Below are 25,100 nucleotides of genomic sequence, written 5' to 3' on the forward strand. Positions count from 1 at the left end.
CCACGCTGGAAATAAATGAGATCCTGAGAGCGGCCCATTCTTTCACAAATGTTTGTAGAAACAGTCTCCATGCCTAAGTGCTTGATTTGACACACCTGTGGCCGGGCCAAGTGATTAGGACACCTGATTCTGATAATTTCGAAGGGTGGCCAAATACTTTTGGCAATATAGTGTGTGTATATACATATATATACATTATATATATATATATATTATATATATACGCATACTGCATTTATCATGGCAAAAGACTTGATTTTGAAAAAAATATTTACATACTCATATTTTTATAAATTTAAGTGTTTTACCCCCTTTGATCAGTTTAATAGTATCCTTGAATAAATAACATGATTCGTGTCCACATGTTCTACTGCACATGTCCAAATTTCCTTTTTACAAATATTTTAGAGATTATATTTTCCAAGAACAAATAATACTGAAACATTCTTGTGTTGCCTTTTTAATGAACGAAATAACATTTTTTATACATAAACTTTGGTCAACAAGTAAAACGGTTACAGACAGAAAAGCAATGAAGTCTGAATGTTGAACAGAACCAAAAGGCTTTTTGCTAACGCACAGACATGAACAGATTGCATGTTTAAACACTTTCCAGCCTGGTTCTCTCTTGCTTTGCATTTACCTGCTGCCTTGCTCAAAAGCCTTTTAACACCACACACCCAATGTATTGTCATTTTCAGAACGTTCTTGCAATATGTGTCCCCTGATGCAAGATATTCAAATCACCGCCCAAACACCTTTTGCTTTGCAAAAAAAAAAAAAAAAATTAGAAGCACTTGATCGAATTTGGGGTTGGAAAAAATACGATGCTTTGATCCTCTTTGGTGAGCTGCATTACAAAGTGCTCACTGACTGAATAGGATGCTTTCTTTTAAGTGCTTTGTCCATTTAATAAAGCCTGATAAGTTACATTTGGTGAAGCAATGCAAGAGGAAAAACACCCTTTATCTCCAACACACCCAATAGGTCCGCTTCCCTTCTTTTGAAGCTGTGACTTGAATTATTTACCAGGTACAAAAACGCTGGGTAACGAGAGGTGTGAGGGATTCAACCCCCCAAAAATATGATCATTCTTACAAAAAAAGCTCAAAAAGAGTGATGAACAAGATGAAGGGAAAGGGGAGCTCTTAGGTCTCCTTTCACCAAAAGCGGTGTGATGATGATGATGTCATCAAGGGAGGAATTTGCAGCCTCCTGTCCAGATTATACGCAGAGGTATCCCGAACCACCTCTCCTCCTCCTGAGTTGTGTCTTCGTTGCGTGGATTAGTTTTTAATCACGCCTCCGTCGCCTTCGCTTACGAAACGCTTCCGCCCTCTGGTGGAGGAAAAAATTTAAAGCATGTTGCAGGAACCTAATGTACTGTACAGTAAATAAGAGGTTTTACATGATGCAATGATCAAACAGCATGGCTATTATTGTGCATTAGGAGCATTTGTGGGTTAAAAGTTTTTTAAGCCTTTGTTTTTAGAAACATTTCTCAATACATTTTGTAGTAATTTTACTCCTAGAAAATATTGTGAATACTGCAGTGATTCTCAAACTGTGGTATGTGGGCTTCATCTAGTGGTATGCCAAATCACTTAAGTAAATATTTAAACACAGTGTGACTGTTCAAACTGTGTGTAATGTTACAGTGACCAACGATATTAAATATATTTGGTAAATAAACCCTCTGCCTTGTCTTTAATGAATATTTAGACCTAATATGCTACTGTATTTTAATGTTGATAATGATGGTGGTACTTGGAGAACTACGGTGTTTCTGAGGTGGTACTTGGTGAAAAAGGTTTAAGAACCACTAGGATACTGTAATTCTTCAGTCTCAGAGGACGTATTTGTATGGAAAAATGCTTTTTATGTTTATGTCGAACATGGAATCGAGATTACACAGTATTTTTAAGGCATTTACAGTGTCACACCAAGTTCAACACGTCCAAAAAGGGGCAGGAAGAAGCACTGTTTATTTAATCCTACTCCTCCATTTAACAGCTATTACTAATACTTTTGTTAACTTTCTGTATCCAATCTGGAAGATAAATATATGTATATATAATAATGATACATTTACAAATTAAGTCTTTAAGGAGTCATACTCTACATAAAGAAATGCATATTTGGCATGTATGACGGTCGCATATAACGGATGATGTATTTATTTTGATGACAAAATTTACATTTAATATATTTCAAAAAATATATTTTTTGAATACACCCATCATAATAAATATGTAGTGCTTAGCAAACCTAGTTATGCCACCGGTCATCAAAAACAAAAATGTATATTTTAGAAATCTCTCAAAAGCTTGTTTGGCAATAGAGATGTTCATGTTATTTATTTAGGTTTTTGTATTCATTGTGTTTAATTATTCACACATGGTAACCCAAATTCTTTATTTATTATGATATTTTCCCTGGAGTTATACCTGTAATTTAGAAATATTCTCATTTGGTCTTCATAAAAAACTGTAAAATTCACTTATTTATTAACCATAATTTGACAAATTAAACCAGAAATTATAATGTCCTTTTATATTCGAAAAAAGGTTTTTGTTAAAACAATTACTGTTATCATCACCATCATTACAGTTAATATTATCATTAAAAATAATATTGTTCGTTATTGAAGTGAAGTGAAGTGAATTATATTTATATAGCGCTTTTCTCTAGTGACTCAAAGCGCTTTTACATAGTGAAACCCAATATCTAAGTTACATTTAAGCCAGTGTGGGTGGCACTGGGAGCAGGTGGGTAAAGTGTCTTGCCCAAGGACACAACGGCAGTGACTAGGATGGCGGAAGCGGGGATCAGACCTGGAACCCTCAAGTTGCTGGCACGGCCACTCTACCAACCGATCTATACCGCCCCATATATTTATTAATGACTAATTATTGTATGCATCAGCGCTATAATTATTACTATGAACACTATTATCATAAACAATAATAATAATTATATTTTAGTAATAAAATGTAATTTTATTGTTATGTAATAAATATTACAGAAAATAGGTGTTTTTGGTAATTACCATTCCTGTCATAAACCTTACATTTGCTAAGCATTGTGTATATTATTATTGAATATATTATTGCAGGATTAATTTGATCATACAGGTTTACTGTGATCATTTAGGAAAGATAAATTGTATATTTCAGGTCAAAATGAAAGAATAAAGCAAGATTTCAAACACCGCTACTGAAATTATTTCCCCCCACCTATTTTATAGCTTAGCATATCTTAACCGACACTGGATTGATGTTATCAAAAAAATAAATTCACACTCTTCATTCTTTCAAGTGGTCCTAATTGGAAAAAGTGTGGACACCCCTGGTATTAAGTCATGTCATTTGGTCTCTAATTCAGAATTTTTCACGACTAAACTAGCCAAATTCTTAAGTTGTTTGGATTTGAAAGTAGCAGTGACAAACCTGGAGGGGCAGTCGTCTCTTAGCTGCTTGGTGATAACAGATTCCTGGTAGCAGAGGTCCACAAACGTCTCCATGATGGAGTGGGCGTGTGGAACGTCGAGGTTTATTTCGGGCAGCTCATCGTAGACGCGCTGGAAGCCCTGTGGAGAAGTAGAACGTGTTGAAGAGCGTGTTATTCGATGAGACGCGTTACAGAACGATTCCATATTCACACAATATACTGACCCTGTTCATCTGGTCCACAGTGATGAGGCCTGTTTTCCAGAAGGCCTGCAGCAGCTTTATCATCATATGGCTCGCCGTGTCCCCTTTGGACTCCAGCACCATTACTATAGCCTAAAAAGGCAAAATGTGTGTCATGTGTTGCAGTTCGAGCTCGGCACAAAAGCTGCCACACGCGTTGTGGCTTTATTGATCAGGGATGACATAATGAGGATGTTATTTAAGAGAGGCTGGTTTATGCTAATAAACATAATTTTTTTCATTGTGTAATGTAACACTCTTATTTATATTCTGTTGATTTGATGAATCGTTGAATGAGTCTAACTAATAAAAAGATATAAAATCCGGACCACATTGAGTGCCAGCAATTTTAAAAACGCGGACATAGTTTCCACAGTAAGAGTGCACATGAGAGCGGTGGTGTGTGTGCGCCGGGATCTGTGTGGCAGCGAATAGCAAAGTGTTACATTTTTTATCTGTATTAATGCACAAACGTAAAAAGTGCGATTTCAATATGATGCATTTATTAGAAAAGAATAAAGGTTATGACAAGCAAAAACATTTTTCATTTCATTCTCCTTCAAATACGCATTCACACTATAAAGTGTGTTTTATCTGATAACTCTATTAATCGAACAAACGAATCGATAGATTGTTGACTACTACAATAATCAATAGGTGCAGCCCTAACATTGTGTATAACAAAACTGGTTAGGTTCAACAAAAATAACATGGGTAATAATTCTAATATAACCAAAACAGATTTTGATTATGAATTAACAAATCCTCCCTTTTCATAACATTTTTTGAATTTTTTTTTTCAAAGACAATATTTATCCATTTTAGTGTCATGTTTTCCACAGAACTTTCCTCTAGAATGTCTTATCTTTGTCCATGTAATGTCAGATGAAACAAAAAATGAGCTGTTTGGCCACAATACCCAGCAATATGTTTGGAGGAGAAAAGGTGAGTCCTTTAATCCCAGGAACATCATCCTACCGTCATGCATGGTGGTGGTGGTGGTAGTATTATGCTCTGGGCCTGTTTTGCTGCTAATGGAACTGATGCTTTACAGAGAGTAAATGGGACAATGAAAAAGGAGGATTACCACCAAATTCTTCAGGACAACCTAAAATCATCAGTCCGGAGGTTGGGTCTTGGGCGCAGTTGGGTGTTCCAACAGGACAATGACCCCAAACACACGTCAAAAGTGGTAAAGGAATGGCTAAATCAGGCTAGAATTAAGGTTTTAGAATGGCCTTCCCAAAGTCCTGACTTAAACATGTGGACAATGCTGAAGAAACAAGTCCATGTCAGAAAACCAACAACTTTAGCTGAACTGCACCAATTTTGTCAAGAGGAGTGGTCAACAATTCAAGCAGAAGCTTGTGGATGGCTACCAAAAGCACCTTATTGCAGTGAAACTTGCCAAGGGACATGTAACCAAATATTAACATTGCTGTATGTATACTTTTGACCCAGCAGATTTGGTCACATTTTCAGTAGACCCATAATAAATTTATAAAAGAACCAAACTTCATGAATGTTTTTTTGTGACCAACAAGTATGTGCTCCAATCACTGTATCACAAAAAAATAAGAGTTGTAGAAATTATTGGAAACTCAAGACAGCCATGACATTATTTTCTTTACAAGTGTATGTAAACTTTTGACCACGACTGTATATCTAATGTAGGTAGGGCTGCAACTAACGATTAATTTGATAATCGATTAATCTGTCGATTATTACTTCGATTAATCAATTAATAATCGGATAAAATAGACAAACTACATTTCTATCCTTTCCAGTATTTTATTGAAAAAAAACAGCATACTGGCACCATACTTATTTTGATTATTGTTTCTCAGCTGTTTGTACATGTTGCAGTTTATAAATAAAGGTTTATTTATAAATAAAAAAATAAATAAAAAATAAAAAAAGCCTCTGCGCATGCGCATAGATCCAACGAATCGATGACTTAATTAATCGGCAACTATTTTTATAATCGATTTTAATCGATTAGTTGTTGCAGCCCTAATCTAATGCCTAAGCTGATTGGCTTGTTTGATGACTCATTGACTTCATTGATTACCCATTCATCCACCCATTTTCTACCACTCCCTCTGTGAGTTGTGGAGACATAGTAAAATTATATTTGGATTATATCTGGTGCTAAAAGCTAATTATCTCCAGATCACTGGTTTTTGAGTGACAGAAAGAAAAGCTCTGACTTTCTTGGAGATGTTTTTTGGCACCACTTGATTTATTATTATTACTATTATTATATATTAGGTTGGTCCGATGGCTGTTAAGTCTCATTGAATTGCTACAGTAATGGATGGATGGACTATGTGCCTTAGAAAGGTTACTATTCGAAGCTTCGACTCAGAAGAGTTTTGATCCCACTCTCAATCTTGCAGTCGAATCGTCGGACAAAGAACCCCGCATACAGACAGTGTGTTGGGAGGATGTTCCAAGATGAGGGACAAAGGGCCCGTCGTCCTCACCAATGGAATTCATGCGCCCCCTGCATCCATGCATGTGTATGAATCCAAAGAATGCAGAATTATGCATAAAAATCTTTCACAAGAGTACAATCGTTAGACTAAATAAGAAGATGTTTTTTGTATTTTGTCATTTAAAATACATATCACGGGCAGCACGGGGGAACAGGGGTTATTGCATGTGCCTCACAATACGAAGGTCCTGAATTCAATCCTGGACTCGGGATCTTTCTGTGTGGAGTTTGCATGTTCTCCCTGTGACTGCGTGGGTTCCCTCAGGGTACTCCGGCTTCCTCCCGCCTCCAAAAACATGCACCTGGGGATAGGTTGATTGGCAACACTAAATTGTCCCTAGTGTGTGAATGTTGTCTATCTGTGTTGGCCCTGCGATGAGGTGGCGACTTGTCCATGGTGTACTCCGCCTTCCACCCGAATGCAGCCGAGATAGCTCCAGCACCCCCCGCCACCCCAAAAGGGACACGCGGTAGTAATTGGATGGATGGAATATACATATCACACTACAAACTGTTAAACGACCTAATGTATTATTCAGGTTATAGTTTAATGTGAAGACCAAGTGCCTTAAAATGCGGCTAAAATATGGGCAAAACATTTTTTCCCTAAAATTTAGTGGGTCCGGCTTATTTTTTTTTCCATTATTTACAAATTATTCATTATTTACCTCAATGTTATTTATTGTCACTTCTTCCATCGCAAAAACAACACATTTACTGGGGGGGGGGGGGCCTTTGCATAGTACTGTATACATTGAGAAGTATTTCAGAGCTACTTCAAATTATTATTCAGAAACACCCACTCCCAAAATTACAGTTACATCGGCAGGCAAAGACTGTGCCACACAATGTTCCCGATTTATTTTGGATTGATCAAAATGGGCTCGTACATTTGCTAAGGGAGTTTCGTCCCTGCCAAAAAACATACACCATGTCCTTGGCAAAAAACTGAACAATAGGAATATTTTTTTTTCCTGCTGTTCTGTGCGCCAGCATACCAGACACTTGATTAGATACACTGGCACAATGTAATTTTATCAAACACTAGAAAATGTTCTTTATGTCAGCTTTGATGGACACCTGTCAGAAAGTTATTGATTAAAACATGAATTAGTCACAGTGGTAGTAGTTTGCAATAGTGTACAACTGCACCGCATTATACTTACAATTGCTTCCAACTTTTGGGTGGTCTTATTTAAAGTACATGAGAGAACTGAGTATTAGAAACGCCAAAGAGCGAGCTTGTTAAACTGAAACCTCTACGACAGTGACATTATGGGCTGTTGGTCAGCATGTTAGCGTTGTGTTTTGATACCTCATAGACCAGCTCATGGTGAAAGTGGGGGACCTCCAATTCTCGTAGGCAGCGCTCCGCCTCCGACACGTCTCCTGAGGTCAGGAACTCCTTCAGCAGAAGATTAATCTGAAACAAGAAGAAAAGTCATCATTACAGTTGGGAAAGTGTACACAGTCAAACGAGACAGGATGAAATAAATAAATACATCTTTAAAAAATGTCATAAATGTGTTCATAATTAATACTTTTTTAAAATGTATTTAACTAAAATATTTAATTAATTATGTATTTATTTTTTAATTCAATTATTTATTTCACAATTTCCCGCGACCCCAAAAAGGGACAAGCGGTAGAAAATGGATGGAAGGATTTCACGGATTTTAATGGTTTAATCATTCCACAATTTCTTGAATTTCTTTTAATCATTAAACCAGTGTGGCAGGACTTTATTCATTTATTTTCAGACCTAAGCAACCATTGGACTAGATTTGTGCTAGTCCCGCCCCCTGACTTTGATGGGTGAGTTTGACAGATAAAATACATTTATGAAGCGCATACACACAGATTCATGAAATAAAAAATAATTAAACAGTGAAATAATTAAATCATGAATTCATTTATTAAAACATGATACATAAAACATAACATGTATAATGAAATTGTGAATTCGTTAATATTGAAACTATTACTTACATTTTAAAATAATTAAATACATTAAAAAAGATAGATACATACACATCATTAAACTACATTTAATGACACATTTTTGTATTTTATTTAAATTTTAATTGATGACATGTAAGTAATTATTTAAATGTGTCTTTATTCATTTGAAGTTCCCTGAATTTAGGATATACTTTAATTCATCCCACAATGGGGAAATTATGTGGTTGTAGTGCATATTTTTACATACACTAACAAATGTAAAGGAAAGTAGTCTGAGGTGGAGAGTGCAGAAGCTGCAGACATTTAGGTAGTGAAGCAAAGTCAGACACAAAGACACAACTGAGTGCAAACTGTCGACACACTCTCCTTCCTTAAAACCTCATCTTCACTGTTGCGTAACCTTCTTCCTTTATTTACTTCGCGAGACAACACCCACATGTGGCTGCATTAAAAATTCCAGAAAATCCATCTTATGAAATAAAATGAGTGAAAAGACAGCCTTGGTGTGCAGCCGTATGCATGAATTGTGTGTTTTTGTCAGGCTAATGTGCGCCCCCACGTTGAGAATACACATCCCTGTGGGGAAGGAGCGCTGCAAAGGCCAGAACGCCTTCTGTTTGTCTTACATAATGTCAACACTAAACTCTGTCAATCAGTCCACACACTCAAGTGTCACCTATGAAGAATTTTACGGGTGCTTTGCACGCCGCTAAGACGATAGTATTTGGTCTTCTGCACACATTTTCCCCCAAAAAAAGGACATGCTTGCATGTTTTTGCCTCATGTTTTATATCAAAATAACACTTTGGTTATCGTACCTCTTTGACGAGATGTTTGACAGGTTTGAGGCCGCCTCCCACTCCCCACACGTTGTCCAGACGCACCATTCCTCTCTTCATGGACAGCAGCACTTCGGCACGGTCCAAAGCCGCTCTACACCGTCACAGAAAATAGGGTTAGTGTCTTTCTTTTTTCTTAAATGTGTGGGGGGAAAAAATAACAGCAGTGTGAACCCAAGATTTCCAAAATTAAAATCATTACATACATATAAACAGGTATTTTAAAGCTGTTATAATGATTAGAAGATTAAAATGTAGCTCTCTTTTATGACCGAGTATGTTACACAACACAGCAGCAACAGAATCAATGTTTAATGAGCAGACTGCTGAAACAGCATTAAAGAGAAACTGCACTTTTAAAGAAATGTTGCCTATCATTCACAATTCCTATGCAAGACAAGGACACACGTTTTTTTTCCCCCAGTGCATTCAAAAACGTAAATATACGTTAGCAAAAGTCAGCTAACAATGCAGTCAATGGGAGATACTGTATTCCGCCTATAAGGCCTTTTAAAAAAACATCCAAAAACCGGCAACAATACTCCATTTACATCTCGTAACCTAAATATTAACCAATTATGGGCAAAGTTGTTATAAGCGCTAACGCAGACAATCTATTTTAGCGGCGCATTGATCACAGAGTGTTAACTAGCTCATGCTGCTATATTGGCAGACTGAGCTGCTGCATCGCCTCTGAGTTGGTGAAAATTAATTATTATAGATTATAAATCATGCCTCTCACCTGGTTAGTAAAAGGTTTTAGCCATAAACCGCAAAGTTGGTAAACTTTGACATTCAACTTCTACCCGCAGACGGCGAGAAAGACATGAAAAGACGTTCACTTTACGGCAACTTGTTTTAACCCTGCGTGAGGATTATGATTAATTCTTCATCTGAACGGGAAGATGAAAACATCCCATCAGTCGGCATCCCAGTGAGAGCAGACATTGTACAGTAAGTGATTGTTTTATTATGTTCATAGTTTGTATTTCTTGTTCAGCATGTAGCAATACTGCAGCATCTGTTTTGCGCACAGCTTCTCAAACTTGTAGCTCATCCTCCTTATGTTCAGTCTCAAAAATGTAAGGTTCTGGTTCATCATTTGGCCTAAAGTAGTAGTCGTCTCTCACAAAGCCTGCCGCGATTAGTATGTTTGTTGTTTAGTGGAAAAAGCAAACATTGTGATATGTCTGCGAAAATAACACGCCGTTGTATGCTTAAAATCGGCAAAATACATAAATATTACGTTAATATTAATGTGCTTGTTACTACTTTACATATATACTTACAGCGTGTATACAAAACACTGATGGAGGTTTTGGGATATTTTTAGAGCGCTTTATAGGCAGAATGCAGCGACTCCTATTGACTCCATTGTTAGCTGAGTTTTGCTAACATTTATTTACAAGTTAGAATGGATTCAAACAAAACATTTATGTTAAAATAAAGTATCAATGACTGTCACACACACTAGGTGTGGCGAAATTATTTTCTGCATTTGACCCATCACCCTTGATCATACTTGCCAACCTTGAGACCTCCGATTACGGGAGGTGGGGGGGGGGGGGTATGGTTGGGGGCGTGGTTAAGAGGGGAGGAATATATTTACAGCTAGAATTCACCAACTCGAGTATTCATATATATATATATATATATATATATATATATATATATATATATATATATATATATATATATATATATATATGAAATACTTGACTTTCAGTGAATTATAGCTATATATGTATTAATATATTTATTTTATTATACATATAAATAAAATAAATACTTGAATTTCAGTGTACCGGAGGCTATCCAGTAGATGGCAGTATTGTCCTGTTTAAGAGTGTCACAACATTGCTGTTTACGGCAGACGAACTGCTTTACGGTAGACGAAAACATGACTGCTGTTGTTGTGTGTTGTTACTGCGCTGGGAGGACGTTAATGAAACTGCCTAACAATAAACCCACATAAGAAACCAAGAACTCGCCCTCGATCATTCTACAGTTATAACGTGATTGGGCAGGCACGCTGTTTATATCGTGGGAAAGCAGACGTGAAAACAGACCTGGAGGGGGCGTGGCCTCCAGCTCTGGCTGAATTCCGGGAGTTTATCGGGAGAACATTTCTTCCGGGAGGTTATCGGGAGAGGCGCTGAATTCCGGGAGTCTCCCGGTAAAACCGGGAGGGTTGGCAAGTATGCCCTTGATCACCCCCTGGGAGGTGAGTTCTTGTCTTATATAAGGATTGTGAATGATAGACAAAAGCCCCCCAAAAATGAAGTTCTCTTTTATTATCGCCGATATGCTTGGAATAAAAAAAAAAAAAACAGTACAACAAGATTTACACGCACACCAACAGCTCAGCTCATTAGAGCAACAAATGTTTTAAAGCACATACTAAGGTAGATAAATCTACGGTTTGCTGACCACCCATAATAAGTCAAATATAGCTACTGCTTCACAAAAATTTAAAAAATTAAAACATAAGGGAGTTGCCTACAGCCAGCTAGTAATACCAATGTTTTTTAGTTGCGTTTGTAATGCCCGGAAACTATAAGAAACTTGATGGTTAAGCGGATTAGTGCTTTAAATTTAAGCGTTTACGGTATTTCTGTTCACCTGAAAAAAAAAAAAAAAAAGAGTATACATTTAGTTGAGGGTTTTTGGGTAGAAAATACAACATTTTTAATTGATAAAAACAAAAAAAATATTTATTACCCACTTGACAGAGATTACAGCTGCATAAGGATGTAAAGATAAATGGTATTAATGATAAACCGCAGGAAAACTCCAGTTCGCATAACCGTTCTGAAAATAAAATGATCATACAACCTTGATTGATAACTGCGTTTTGATAAAATAACAGACCAGTGGTACTACTACTCTAAATGCTAATGTTAATTCAAGAGACATTAAAATATTTCCCCACTAAAAAAACAACATACCCCAATCTAAACTTATACAAACACTGTCTGAGCAAGTAAGATATTCAACTGTGCACATTGAACCTACAAGCTGTGCTCGCTTAGAATAGAGTGATCATTCTATACTCCAAATAATACGGCACAGGTGTGTCTACGGCAGGAAGTGAACTTGACCTGATGTCACATGAACCGGACGTGCAAGGCTCATTTTGACTTTATCATTAAAAATAATTTTGAAACGTTTGCAAATTCAAAAGAAAGAAGATAGCCATGTTTAAATACTTAATTTTCACATCTTTACATCCCTGAAGCCTGATTCTAAATGTGTATACAAATCATTCACAAGATGAATAAAATGTTCACCTGGCATGCTCACAGTCCACTGTGCCTTTGTAACAGTCCAGAAACGACATGGGAAGGACGTGATCCGCTACGGCCCTGGCTATAAACTGGCCCAACATCTGGTATGTGCAAGAAGGGGGAGGGGATAAAGGAAATACCTTTTTTCATTATGCAGAAAATACAAGAAAATGCAGTCAAGAAGCTGGTTTTCCTACTGCACAAATCGATTCATAAATATTAGGCCATAATAGAGCTGGAAAATTAATAGAATTTTGATTTTGATTATGGCTTCTCACAACCATGAAAATATAATAATCAGAAAAAAAAAGATTTACGAGCCACGCAACGTGCATGCAAATTTCGGAGCTTGTGACTGTGAAACGGATTAAGAGCAAATGAGTGAAAAAAAGGGCATGTCTACTAGAAGTTTGTGATTTCACCACTTGCTACTTTTTTTCTTCTTCTTATGATTGTCACACAAACACACATGAGGTGCCTAATCAATCCCTAAACTCAATAAAAAAAATAAGGCATAGGATTTCCGCTTTCACGACACCGCGGACAGAGTCAAATAATTGGCTGATAAAATGAAATCCGCTGTTAAACGCAGAATATCAGGGAAATTGACATTAATGTAAGTGAAATGTTGTCACTGTGAAGAGGAGACATTTATATTAGAAATTAATTTGTCCGATACCACTAATTCATCCCCCGACACACTCAACCGCCCCGTTCTGAACAAAACAATGTGGAGATGGCCACTTGAAAAAGCGACTAAACTACGAAGCTAACAAGAACAATCCATACACCCATAACACATCTCATCTGCTTGTGTTGTTGTGAACGACATTGTCGATGGAAGATAAATTGACATAAACAGTACAACACTCGCAACTTAAGAGGCACACTGTTTTTTTTTTTTACCGTTTTACTCATTAATTTAAGAACAACAGTACAGCACACTTCCTCCCTTCACAATAATAGCACAGTGCGTCACATCGGATCTGACTGTGCTAACAAAATAAAGGATCGAAAAAATGACCTAACACAAGCATAATGTACTTAAAAAAGCATACAATTCCAAAATGATTGTGCTTTGACTTAAAATGCTGGTCAAAATCGTCCAAAGATGTACTGCACCAATAAATGTGAGGATTTTTGCATTTAATTAACAAACATTTTATTTGACAACAAAAAGCACACAATCTATGGTGGTAAAATAAGTGAAGTAAATAAGTAATAATAATAATAATAATAAGTAAAAAATTAAATTAAAAACAAAGCAGAAAAACACAATTTTATTGTTTTTTATTTTGCTATTGTTGTTTAAATGTATTGTTATTACGAGTATTTTACTTGTTGTAGTTTATATACTTTTGGCGGTACAATAAATACTTATGTTTTTGAATTAATGAGTAATCATGTACTTAATTGGAATTACAACACCAATCCAAATAATTGTGATTAATATTTTTGCCATAATCGTCCAACCCTAGGACAAAGCTACGAGTGATAACAGAAAATTGGAACAAAAATAAACACTGGGGTGTCCCGATCCCATATTGATATTGGTCCAATCGGATCAGGTCTAAATTCTCCGATACAAGCAGTTCTGCAGCACATTTACTCGTGCAAAGCTGGACAGCCCATTAAAGGCCTACTGAAATGATTTTTTTTTATTTAAACGGGAATAGCAGATCCATTCTATGTGTCATATTTGATCATTTCGCGATATTGCCATATTTTTGCTGAAAGGATTTAGTAGAGAAAATCGACGATAAAGTTCGCAACTTTTGCTCGCTGATAAAAAAAAGCCTTGCCTGTACCGGAAGTAGCGTGACGTCACAGGAGCTAGGATTCCTCACAATTCCCCGTTGTTTACAATGGAGCGAGAGATATTCGGACCGAGAAAGTGATGATTATACCATTAATTTGAGCGAGGATGAAAGATTCGTAGATGAGGAACGTTACAGTGAATGACTTGAGAGGCAGCGATGGACGTATCTTTTTTCGCTCTGACCGTAACTTAGGTACAAGCTGGCTCATTGGATTCCACACTCTCCTTTTTCTATTGTAGATCACAGATTTTTATTTTAAACCACCTCGGATACTATATCCTCTTGAAAATGAGTCGAGAACGCGAAATGGACATTCAGTGCCTTTTATCTCCACGACAATACATCGGCGAAATGCTTTAGCTACGAGCTAACGTGATAGCATCTTGCTTTAACTGCATATAGAAACAAAAGAAATAAACCCCTGACGGGAAGTATAGATAGAAAATCAACAATACTATTAAACCGTGGACATGTAAATACACGGTTAATGCTTTCCAGGCTGGCGAAGGTTAACAATGCTGTGCTAACGACGCCATTGAAGCTAACTTAGCAACCAGACTGCACAGAGCTATGCTAAAAACATTAGCTCTCCACCTACGCCAGCCAGCCCTCATTTGCTCATCAACACCCGTGCTCACCTGCGTTCCAGCGATCGGCAGAAGGACGAAGGACTTCACCCGATGCGTTTGGCGGCCCGGAGACGTAGGAAGTCAAGGTGAAGTCGGCGGCTAGCGCGGCTAGCGCTCCAACAAAGTCCTCCTGGTTGTGTTGCTGTAGTCCGCTGCTAATACACTGATCCCACCTACAACTGTCTTCTTTGCAGCCTTCATTGTTCATTAAAAAAATTGCAAAAGATGTCCAGAATACTGTGGAATTATGAAATGAAAACAGAGCTTTTTGTATAGGATTCTACGGGGTACCATAACTTCCGTTACTCGGACTTCGTCACGCGCATACGTCATCATACCGCGACGTTTCAGCCGGATATTTCCCGGGAATTTTAAAATTGCACTTTATAAGGCCGTATTGGCATGTGTTGCAATGTTAAGATTTCATCATTGATATATAAACTATCAGACTGCGTGGTCTGTAGTAGTGGCTTTCAGTAGGCCTTTAATATCTAAATGTCCTCCAATAAACACAAGTCTTCACAAAAGGTAAACATGGTAGGCTATAGGCTACTAAGAGCTAGCAACTACACAACAGCTAAGCACACACTAGCCTACAAAATACGTACATAAGTGTTCATAAATAACAAGTATTAAAAAATAGATACAATTATTTTACTGCCGTAAAACAGCAGAATAACTATTTGTTAAATTATTTTAGAATTTTGTTAGCTGCAGTGTTAGTACAAAAACTAATCAGCGCCCCAGTGTGGTTTAAAAGTAGGCCACAGATAAAGCTCTCAGCAGAAGCGGAAATAAATATTTTTAGACTGTAAATTGAACTGAAGTCTTTTTTAGTGCACGTTTGTTGTCAAATCCAACATTAACGAAGCAATGTTTCCGCACGTACCTGAGGAGCCTCAGGCGTGTCCAGTATGAGGTCGGGCAGCTCTTTGAGCATCTTGTCGAAGGCTCGGGCCATGTCGCTTTGGGTCAGCAGCTTCACGGACAAGTCGGACAGTAGACGGGAGGTCAGCTCTCGGTGGCTGGCTTTGCCTTCCAGGGACAAGGAGACGGCCACGGAGGAGAACTCGTACTTGTGGGGTCCCAGGTTGAGCCCCTTCAGTAGCATCTGATTGCACCAAAAATTGGACACTTCATTAGGCACAACTGCTTAGATGATCACCCTCCAATGCAGGAAAGCGGCACTTAAAAAGAAATGTGAGTCATAACATAACAGAATCATGTAATATTTTGAAATCACGACCGGACACCTTTTGAGGTCCAGAGTATTGTATTAGCAATGTCTTACATCAGTGGTTCTCAAACTCTTTTCACTAAGTACCACCTCAGAAAAAAACATGGCTCTCCAAGTACCACCATAACGACCAACATTGAAATACAGCAGCCTAGTAGGCCTAGGTATTCATTAAAAACAAGGCAGAGCTTATATTTAACAAGTATTTTTAACGTTAGACACAATTTAAACAGTAACACTGTTTGAATACAGGAAAATAACACTATTGACTTAATCAAGTAATTATTTGGGCACTAGATAGAACCCGCGTACCACTACAGTCAGTGTCATGTATAAATAGAGTATGACCAACTAAACAGGCGCCATGTTTGCCACCACAGACGTGTGCGGCTGTGCCCAGAAGATGCATTGTTTTCCTCACAAAAGAAACTGTTATAGAACGACGAAATATGTTTTTGACGCACTCTGCTGTATATATTCATGCTGTAGGAGCCTAAATGCTGTTTCAGTTAATTTACATATTTTATGGAAGGTGCTTTATGTTTATTCAGCCAAAATAGGACTATTTACTTTATTTGCATGCTTAGAATAATTATTACATTTGTCTAAATAATTTGATGACGCATGATTGCATATATGGCGGAAGGATCCGTGTGGTAGGTTGGTTTTTGGACACAAGGTTTTATGGGTAATGGCAGTCAGGTGCGGGGGAATTGAGCCACACAGTTTTTTGACCTCACTCTTACTTTTTCTCACTCTTACTTTTTCTAACTCTTTTTACTGTAACAAACTCGCTTCATTTTGCCATTCATTTGTTCCCATGTCGTTATTGTTTTACATTTTTGAATGATTAAGTTCACAAGTAAACTATACAAAATGAAGAGGAGCGTCTGGAGTTTTGTTTGTTGTCGCCGCAGCAAGAGGAGCAGGAGAAAGTAGAGGAGCATCAAGCTAAAGGCTTCATTAGGAATCTACACATGCAGTGTTTAGTGACCAGCTGGCTGTCTGACACACTTCCAACGACGCAATAAACGTTTAAAAAATACACAGAATGCCCCCCAAAAACGTATTCACTACTATTTTACTATAACTGCAATCATTCTAATCTCTTCTCATCTCATATTGTGCACCTTTTAACTTGTTCATGACTAAACGACTTCAGACATTCCATACCTGGACTTCTTTCGTATCTCCATGTTCAAAGTACTCCTGGACGATTGGGTTGACCAATTTTTCTAGTTCCTTCTCATCTACTTCGGGAACAACTGTTGCGTAAACTGTATCTCCCTTTAAAGGATAAAGAAAAGACACATTAGATATCGTTTTAAGAGACACAAAGAAGCTTTGCAAATCAAAATGCATTCAACACTATAGACATAGGTGGATAGTAACTGAATAAACAATAAGTTACTCACCAGTTATTGAGTAGTTTTTCAGTAAATACTTTTACTCAAGTAATTATTTGGATGACTATGTTTTACTTTTAATTAAGTCTTTCTATTCTAAAGCAGGGCTTTGTAATTATTTTCTGTTACGCCAAACATTTTTCCTGTTGATTTGGGGTAAGTAATCCATTCAAGTCGAAATAGCTTGGCCTAGAGTTCCACATTTTGCAGCTTTGATTCACTTTCACCTCACTCTCTCGGCTTCTGTCTATTGCAACGTCTCACTCTTCCTCCGTGCTGGCTTCTAGAAGCAGCAGCTCATCCTCCGTATATTCAGCTTCAAAAAGATAAGGTTGAGAATCCTCATTTGTCCAAAAGTAGTCGTCTTTGTTGTTTACCGAATCTGCCTTGATTAGAAGGCACACACATGCCTTTGTTTTCGGAAGTAGGAACACACATTTGTTGACAGAAGTCGGAAGTGCGCTGTTAAGGAAACGGAAATCAATGTGCGGAGGAATTAGTTCCGGCAATGATTAAAATGGCCAAATTATTTGAGAAGGACTGCTCTAAATCAACATTACACTTTTACGTGAGTACAATTTTTGGTTACTCTACCCACCCCTGATTATAGATTTAACATTGTTTTGTCAAAAACAAAAATATGACGGCAGAAAATTTGACTCCCACTGGTAATTGTCAAGGAATCATCACTTCAAATTTAAGCATTTGGTTTTAGATTTAATTTCTGTATTTTGTACATGTGTGGTACAACATAGTCATGAGTCATTGAAACATGTAAAAAGCAGTATTATGAACAAATTTGGGAGAATAACCCCAAAAATATTAGATAACTTATGAAATCCTAATTGCACATAATCGCAACTCTCTTTTTATTATTGTGTTATGTGTGTGTGTGTATTATTGTGACAATATTACTCATTGGTTAACACTTGCTGTGATAATCATAAAATAACTTTAAAATGAATAGTAAATCAAACAAGTTCATTTAAAATTCATATTTTCAATAAATAATATATAACTGGGGAAATGAATGATCAATTGTATTATTGCATAATTCTATGCCTCTGGTGGTTGCAGCCAAATAATGTACTCCATTTTGCCTCAACCGCTTCAAAACGACAATAAATTGCTAATAACTGTCACAATTCCTAATAATATACTCATTCTTAACATGCTTGGCTGGTCAAGCCTACAATAAAAGAGTTATCAGTACTCCACCAAATTTAACCTCAAGGTTTATCAGTACAATTTGGAATGTTTCCAAGGACAGGTTGACCTAATTGTCAGGGGATCCCCTTTCGCACTGTGGCATGTGCGCTCTACTTCCACACAGACAGAGATCCAACATTCAAGGCCAAAATCAAACAGTTTTCAAACCGTTATCAACTTTTTTTTCCCCCCTTTTCTTGCCCACAGAGGTTCCGTTCCCACTGCTGCCTTTCACCCGTCGCTTGATAACGAGATTAAACATTGAACGCTCACAGTCGGTTGACATGGGAAACGGCCATCTGGACCAAATAATTATATGCTCACATATTCATTCATTTTATATTCATTTGGTGCATCTTTGGGGGCCCAAGGCCAACCTAGTCATTGGGGCCTCCCTCCCACATAACGAAAACAACATAGTAATTTGACTATACACAATATTGGGTTTAAGCAGGGGGGCCAAATAGGTTGGTATAGTGGGGACAATTACGAGGGCCCCAGACTGGCAGGTGTTAGGAGGGAGAGGGAAATCAGAGGGACCCAGAATTCCTGACAGTGTCCCTGCTTTAAAGAAAACTAGTATGACAAGGATTAGACAAGACAGTGTTTCTCAATTATTATTATTTTTATCATCCGCGACTATTCGTGATGTGCGATACCACTGATTTTCTTACCGATTTGATACAGACACTTTGTGCAAATACACCAAATGTGTCTGGTCAAATTTAAAAAGTGAATTTAAAATGTCGCTGCTCTTGAGGAATCATCTTCGAACAAAATAAAATCACAAGGCGAAACAAATTATAGTGGTTTTCTGCACGGAATGTGTTCTTATTCATATTCAACGCTGCATGTAGTAGTGTCTCCAAATAGCCTACAATAAAAGGATACATATTTCACTCCTTTAGAACACAGAGTGACTTGTTTTTACTTGCCAGTAATCTTCTTAAACAAAGTTTGCAATGGCTGTTTTATTGCAATTGCTATGTATAATTTAATGATACCTCGATTATGAATTATTTAGGAAACTTTACCTGAATAAATCCTACGTGAGATTAGAGTAGTGTCATATACTGTATTTTATGCATATATTTTTTTTGCCACCAATCTCTGTTCATTTAGACAAGATCCAAATGATTTAAGTTAATTTACAGTGTGTTCCTGATAAGGATATACATTATCTGAATGAACTAAAGTAGCAAAACGATCAAATATTTTGGTTTATGAATCGATAGTACAGTAGAGCATAAATATTTGGTATCGGCAGTATCGTTTTTCAGTATCAATCCGCACATCACTACAAACTATGAATAATATAATTTGTCTATTAAATTGTTATAAGTACGCCTCTGCATAACATTGTATGCTTAACATTAAATAAAACAAAACATATATATAAATTAACTTACAACAAATAACTTATTGGCATTGTTTTAGTCTAACAGAAAATATTTGAAGTGCATGTATTTGCCTAAAAATTTTTTAAAAAAAATTAAACATTTTTTGACTGACCTAAGCCATTTGATACTGAAAAATACAATTAAACTCAATAAATAACAATACATTAAAATTGATCAGCAACTTTAACTCAGGAGCACAATATATAAGACACTTTTTTAACCAACAAATCAAAAAGGAAAAAAACTATTATCACTTTTTTTAATCAAAATGATGAAGTCAGGATTAATGGCTACAATGAGCATGTTTTGAATATGTTTTGTCTGGATGTTATTGAGGGTATAATGGGCGCAATAGAGGACCCTCCATCTGTCGACTCAATTGTTAGCTATTTATTTACGTTTTCAAATGCTTAAAAAAGCCAAGCATATGTGTTTTGTGTTATATAAGGATTGTGAATGATAAACAGCACATCTCTTTCCAATTCTTGTGTATTTCCAGTAAAAATTATCTGATAATATGGTCAGAGTCCAAAAGCGTTACTCCAGTGACGTGTTATCTACGAAAATTTGCTGAAGCTATTCAGAGCGGAACATTCAATATAGCAGACTGAATTTGTTGCATTTTGTGATATTTAGACAGTATTTTCACATACTTTGTGGATTTTAAATACAATTGGATATGGTTTAATGGATGGTATGAAACACATTTACGCATATAAACTTGTTAGTCCACTCTACTGGTACTTTCAGTTAAAAAAAACAAAAAAACTATAGAAATAGGAAGGTTTAAGCGCAATATGTAGAATAGAAGCGACTGATGCTCCACAACGATCTCGACGTTGCATTTGTCACCAATGTTCATTCCCACTACCAAGGATGCGAAATAGTTTGTAAACGACAGTGAAGGCGGGTGCTCAGAAAAACACTGTCCCCCTGGCGTTTCAAAATAGAATTGAACGTCACATGGTGAACTCAGACAAGGAACTGAAAAACAATTAAAATGGCATTGGAGGGGACGACATGGTGACTGCACAGGAGCATCATCTAGGTTTAAGAGGTTAAAGTGGAACCCTTGATTGATTGACTAATAGATAAAGAGGTGTGTCCCAATATTGATATTCATACATATTTCTGACCTGAGCAGATTCATCGTAGTTGGGGTCGTGCGCATCAGGTTCCTCCATCTCATAAACCATACCGGCAGCGCCCCAAACTCCTTTACCACCCGCTCCACCTAGAAGTACAGCAAAAAAACAAAAATACATTCTTAATGGTAAATAATAGGAACACATGGGAACTCCAAAGGGATAAACTGAAAACTCAGCAGAATGGCAATTGTGTGTATTAAAGTGTCTGAAATGCATAATTAAATATATATACAGTCGTTTCAGTATATTTTGCATGCTGCAAAAGGTACATTAGGGCCATATCGTATTATTCTGAGGTGTCACAATCATATATTGATATCCGCAAAAAAAAATTATGGGATGATATCGGCTTGCATCTAAAATCTTTTTTAATTTTATTTGTGGAACATTCAGCAGTCAGTTAACATCTAAATATCCTCCAATAAGCATAAAATGTTGGTCTTTGGAGTTATTTACAAAAGGTAAACATGGGTAGGCTGCAGGCTACTTGGAACACATAGCTCCCAGCTAAGCAGACAAATTATCAAATAATTATAGTTTAAATATTTCAAATAAATAATTATAGCAATATCTGTATTGCATCGGTAGTGACAAAGTTGAATCTGGACACCTCAAGTGAACAGGTTACATTTAGACGTTTAAAATTATAATTTTATGCGTCAGGCATTTAAAAAATGGGTTAAACTATGTTTACTGCAGTAAATCATAGGATATTGAATATTACTTACAGATACAAAGTCTCCAAGGCAGAAGCATATTAGAAAGTACCCAATAAGAAACGTGTCTGCATCATTCAATTTACTGTACCTTGAGCTTAAATTAATGAATTGTTCTGGACACAACTTAAGAGGGAACTGCACTTTTTTTGGAATTTTGCCTACAATTCACAATTCTTACGAGAGACAAGAACCCATTTCTTTTTTTATTGCATTGTAACTCATTAATAAAAGTCAATAAAAGTCCGCTGACAATAGGGCCAATGGGAACCATGACATCAATGTGTCTATTCAGACCATAAAACCCAATAAATAACCATTCAAAAAGCGCCAACAGCACTCCATTTACATTTCGTGACTTGAGTATTATCAAGTATTAGCGATACTTATAATAAGCGCTAATGTTAAAGACCTACATTTAGAGAGCAGTAGTCAGAGAGAGGGAACTTTTTTATGTTGCAATATTGACATCCTCCGCTGGTGAGCTGCTTTCTCGCCTCGGAGCTCATGAAAGTTATTTCTAAATCATTAATAGCGCCTCTCACCTTGATAGTAAAATTATGTGGACATAAACTGACAAGTTGGTCAACTTTGACAGCCAATTTAGACCCAGGGAGGCGAGAGAGACACACGCAAGTCGCTGGTTTGCACCCAATCTTTTTTTTAATTAAACCCTTTGAGAGGATTATGAGTCATTCTTCTTCTAAACGGGAATATATGAACATCCTAAAACTTGGTCTCCCAGTGAGAACAGACATTGTACAGTAAGTGATGTTTTCTTATGTTTGTTTGCTCTCATGAAGTGTGCAGTGAGTAATAATCAGTGATGTTGTTGAAGGGCATAGCAAACGTTATGATACATCTGGAAAATGAATACACTGCCGTATGCTTAATATAGGCAAAATACATAAATATTACGTTATTATGAATGTGCCTGTTACTACATTACATATATACTTCAGAGCATGCATTTAAAACCTTCATAGTGGCTTTTTGATGTTTTTTAGAGTGCTTTATAGACTCCCGTTGGCTACATTGTTAGCTGATTTTTGCTAACGTTTATTTACATTTAAGAATACATAAAAAAAGAAAAACATATGCGTTCTTGTCTTACATGAGGATAGTGAATGATAAGCAAACTTAAAAAAAAAAGTGCAGTTCCCCTTTAAGGTCCATTACAGACAGTTAATAATAAATAGGTTCATGTTTTTTAACTACCATTGTACTCATTTTGAGTCATTTCGACTAAGCCGGGGGTCGGCAACCCGCTGCCCTAGAGCCACCCTAGTTGTCCCCCGGAGTTTTATCAAAAATGTATGAAAATGGAAAAAGATGAAGGAAAAATATATATTTTTTGTTTTAATATGATTTCTGTAGGTTGACAAACATGACACAAACCTTCCTAATTGTTAAAAATCCCACTGTTTATTTTAAACATGCTTCACTGATGAGTATTTGGTGAGCGCCATTTTGTCTTACTAATTTTGGTGGACCTTGAACGCACCGTAGTTAGTTTATATGTACAAGTTTAACAGAGGCTTCCACAGTAAGACCTTTTTTAGCCACTCCTCCTTTGTCTCATTTTGTCCACCAAACTTTTTAAGTTGTGCGAGAATGCACAAAAGTGAGCTTCATTGATGTTTTTGACTTGTTGGGAGTGCTAATCAGGCATATTTGGTCAATGCATGACTGCGAGCTAATTGATGCTGACACGCTATTTAGGCTAGCTGTGTGTACATATTGCATCATTATACGTTGTCTGTAGGTATATTTGAGATCATTGAATTTCCTTTACTTATGTCCTCTGTGTATTCAATTTATATTTGCATGTCTCATGACACATTATCTGTATGTAATATTGACTGCATTTCTGATAGTTGTTTGTGTGCCATGTTGTTCCAGACCATAGCAAATGTCACCCAGTTTACAAAGATTGTAATAAATCCATTAGAAGAAGATAGCCTGCCGTTTCCTTTTCACTTGGACACACGCATCTATACCTTTGGCCATTCTACGCCAGTAATTTCCAGAAGTTATCTTACCCTCCGAGAAGCCTCCGTTTTACTAATGTTTTCCAATGTTTCAAAAATGTGTAGAGTAAATATTAAATTTCAACACCCTGTGTTGCCTTCAGTATAAGACTTATATAAGGCTTTTAATTTTTTTGCGGCTTCAGACAGATTTTTTTTTAAATTTTGGTCCAATATGGCTCTTTCAACATTTTGGGTTGCCGACCCCTGCCCTAAGCAAACCTTTTTTAACATTCAATGCTACAAAATAATACAAATATGTATGATTCCTGTTGATATCGTATTGGATCAATATTAGTACCAGCCAATACTCAAGCAGGGTATCAGAAGTGAACAATTTGTATTGAGATACTCCTAATTAGAGATGTCCGATAATGGCTTTTTTTCTGATATTCGATATTGTCCAACTCTTAATTACCGACTCCGATATCAACCGATACCAATATATACAGTCGTGGAATTAACACATTATTATGCCTAATTTTGTTGTGAAGCCCCGCTGGATGCATTAAACAATGTAACAAGGTTTTCCAAAATAAATCAACTCAAGTTATGGAAAAAAATGCCAACATGGCACTGCCATATTTATTATTGAAGTCACAAAGTACATTATTTTTTTTAACATGCCTCAAAACAGCAGCTTGGAATTTGGGACATGCTCTCCCTGAGAGAGCATGAGGAGGTTGAGGTGGGCGGGCGGGGTAGAGGTGGGGGTTAGGGGTAGCGGGGGTGTATATTGTAGGGTCCCGGAAGAGTTAGTGCTGCAAGGTGTTCTGGGTATTTGTTCTGTTGTGTTACGGTGCGGATGTTCTCCCGAAATGTGTTTGTCATTCTTGTTTGGTGTGGGTTCACAGTGTGGCACATATTTGTAACAGTGTAAAAGTTGTTTATACGGCCACCCTCAGTGTGACCTGTATGGCTGTTGACCAAGTATGCTTTGCATTCACTTGCGTGTGTGTGAAAAGCCGTAGATATTATGTGATTGGGCCGGCACGCAAAGACAGTGCCTTTAAGGTTTATTGGCGCTCTGTATTTCTCCCTACGTCCGTGTACCACTCCGTACAGCGTCGTTTTAAAAAGTCATAAATTTAACTTTTTGAAAACGATACCGATAATTTCCGATATTACATTTTAAAGCATTTATCAGCCGATAATATCGGACATCTCTACTCCTAATATTATGTTAAATTAACAAACTACAATAAATAATTTTTCATGAAAAAAATAT

At 36.9% G+C, this 25,100-nt stretch overlaps 1 protein-coding gene across 2 annotated transcripts in view; it reads right to left on the reverse strand.

Moving 5' to 3' along the window:
• Positions 1–442: 442 nt before the first annotated feature.
• LOC133634101 (programmed cell death protein 4-like) overlaps positions 443–25,100 on the reverse strand; it is a 175,145-nt gene continuing 150,487 nt past the window's right edge. For both annotated transcript variants that reach the window (XM_062027101.1, XM_062027100.1), the window contains 9 exons: positions 21,115–21,212; positions 17,137–17,250; positions 15,616–15,837; positions 12,281–12,378; positions 8,970–9,084; positions 7,505–7,612; positions 3,675–3,785; positions 3,450–3,589; positions 443–1,338 (listed from right to left, as the gene is read on the reverse strand). In XM_062027101.1, coding sequence (XP_061883085.1) covers positions 1,287–1,338; positions 3,450–3,589; positions 3,675–3,785; positions 7,505–7,612; positions 8,970–9,084; positions 12,281–12,378; positions 15,616–15,837; positions 17,137–17,250; positions 21,115–21,212 — 1,058 coding nt within the window. In that variant the 3' untranslated portion in view covers positions 443–1,286. The remainder of the gene's footprint in view (positions 1,339–3,449; positions 3,590–3,674; positions 3,786–7,504; positions 7,613–8,969; positions 9,085–12,280; positions 12,379–15,615; positions 15,838–17,136; positions 17,251–21,114; positions 21,213–25,100) is intronic.

This window comes from Entelurus aequoreus, linkage group LG18 (genome assembly GCF_033978785.1).
Source record: "Entelurus aequoreus isolate RoL-2023_Sb linkage group LG18, RoL_Eaeq_v1.1, whole genome shotgun sequence".
Classification (NCBI taxonomy): Eukaryota; Metazoa; Chordata; class Actinopteri; order Syngnathiformes; family Syngnathidae; genus Entelurus; species Entelurus aequoreus.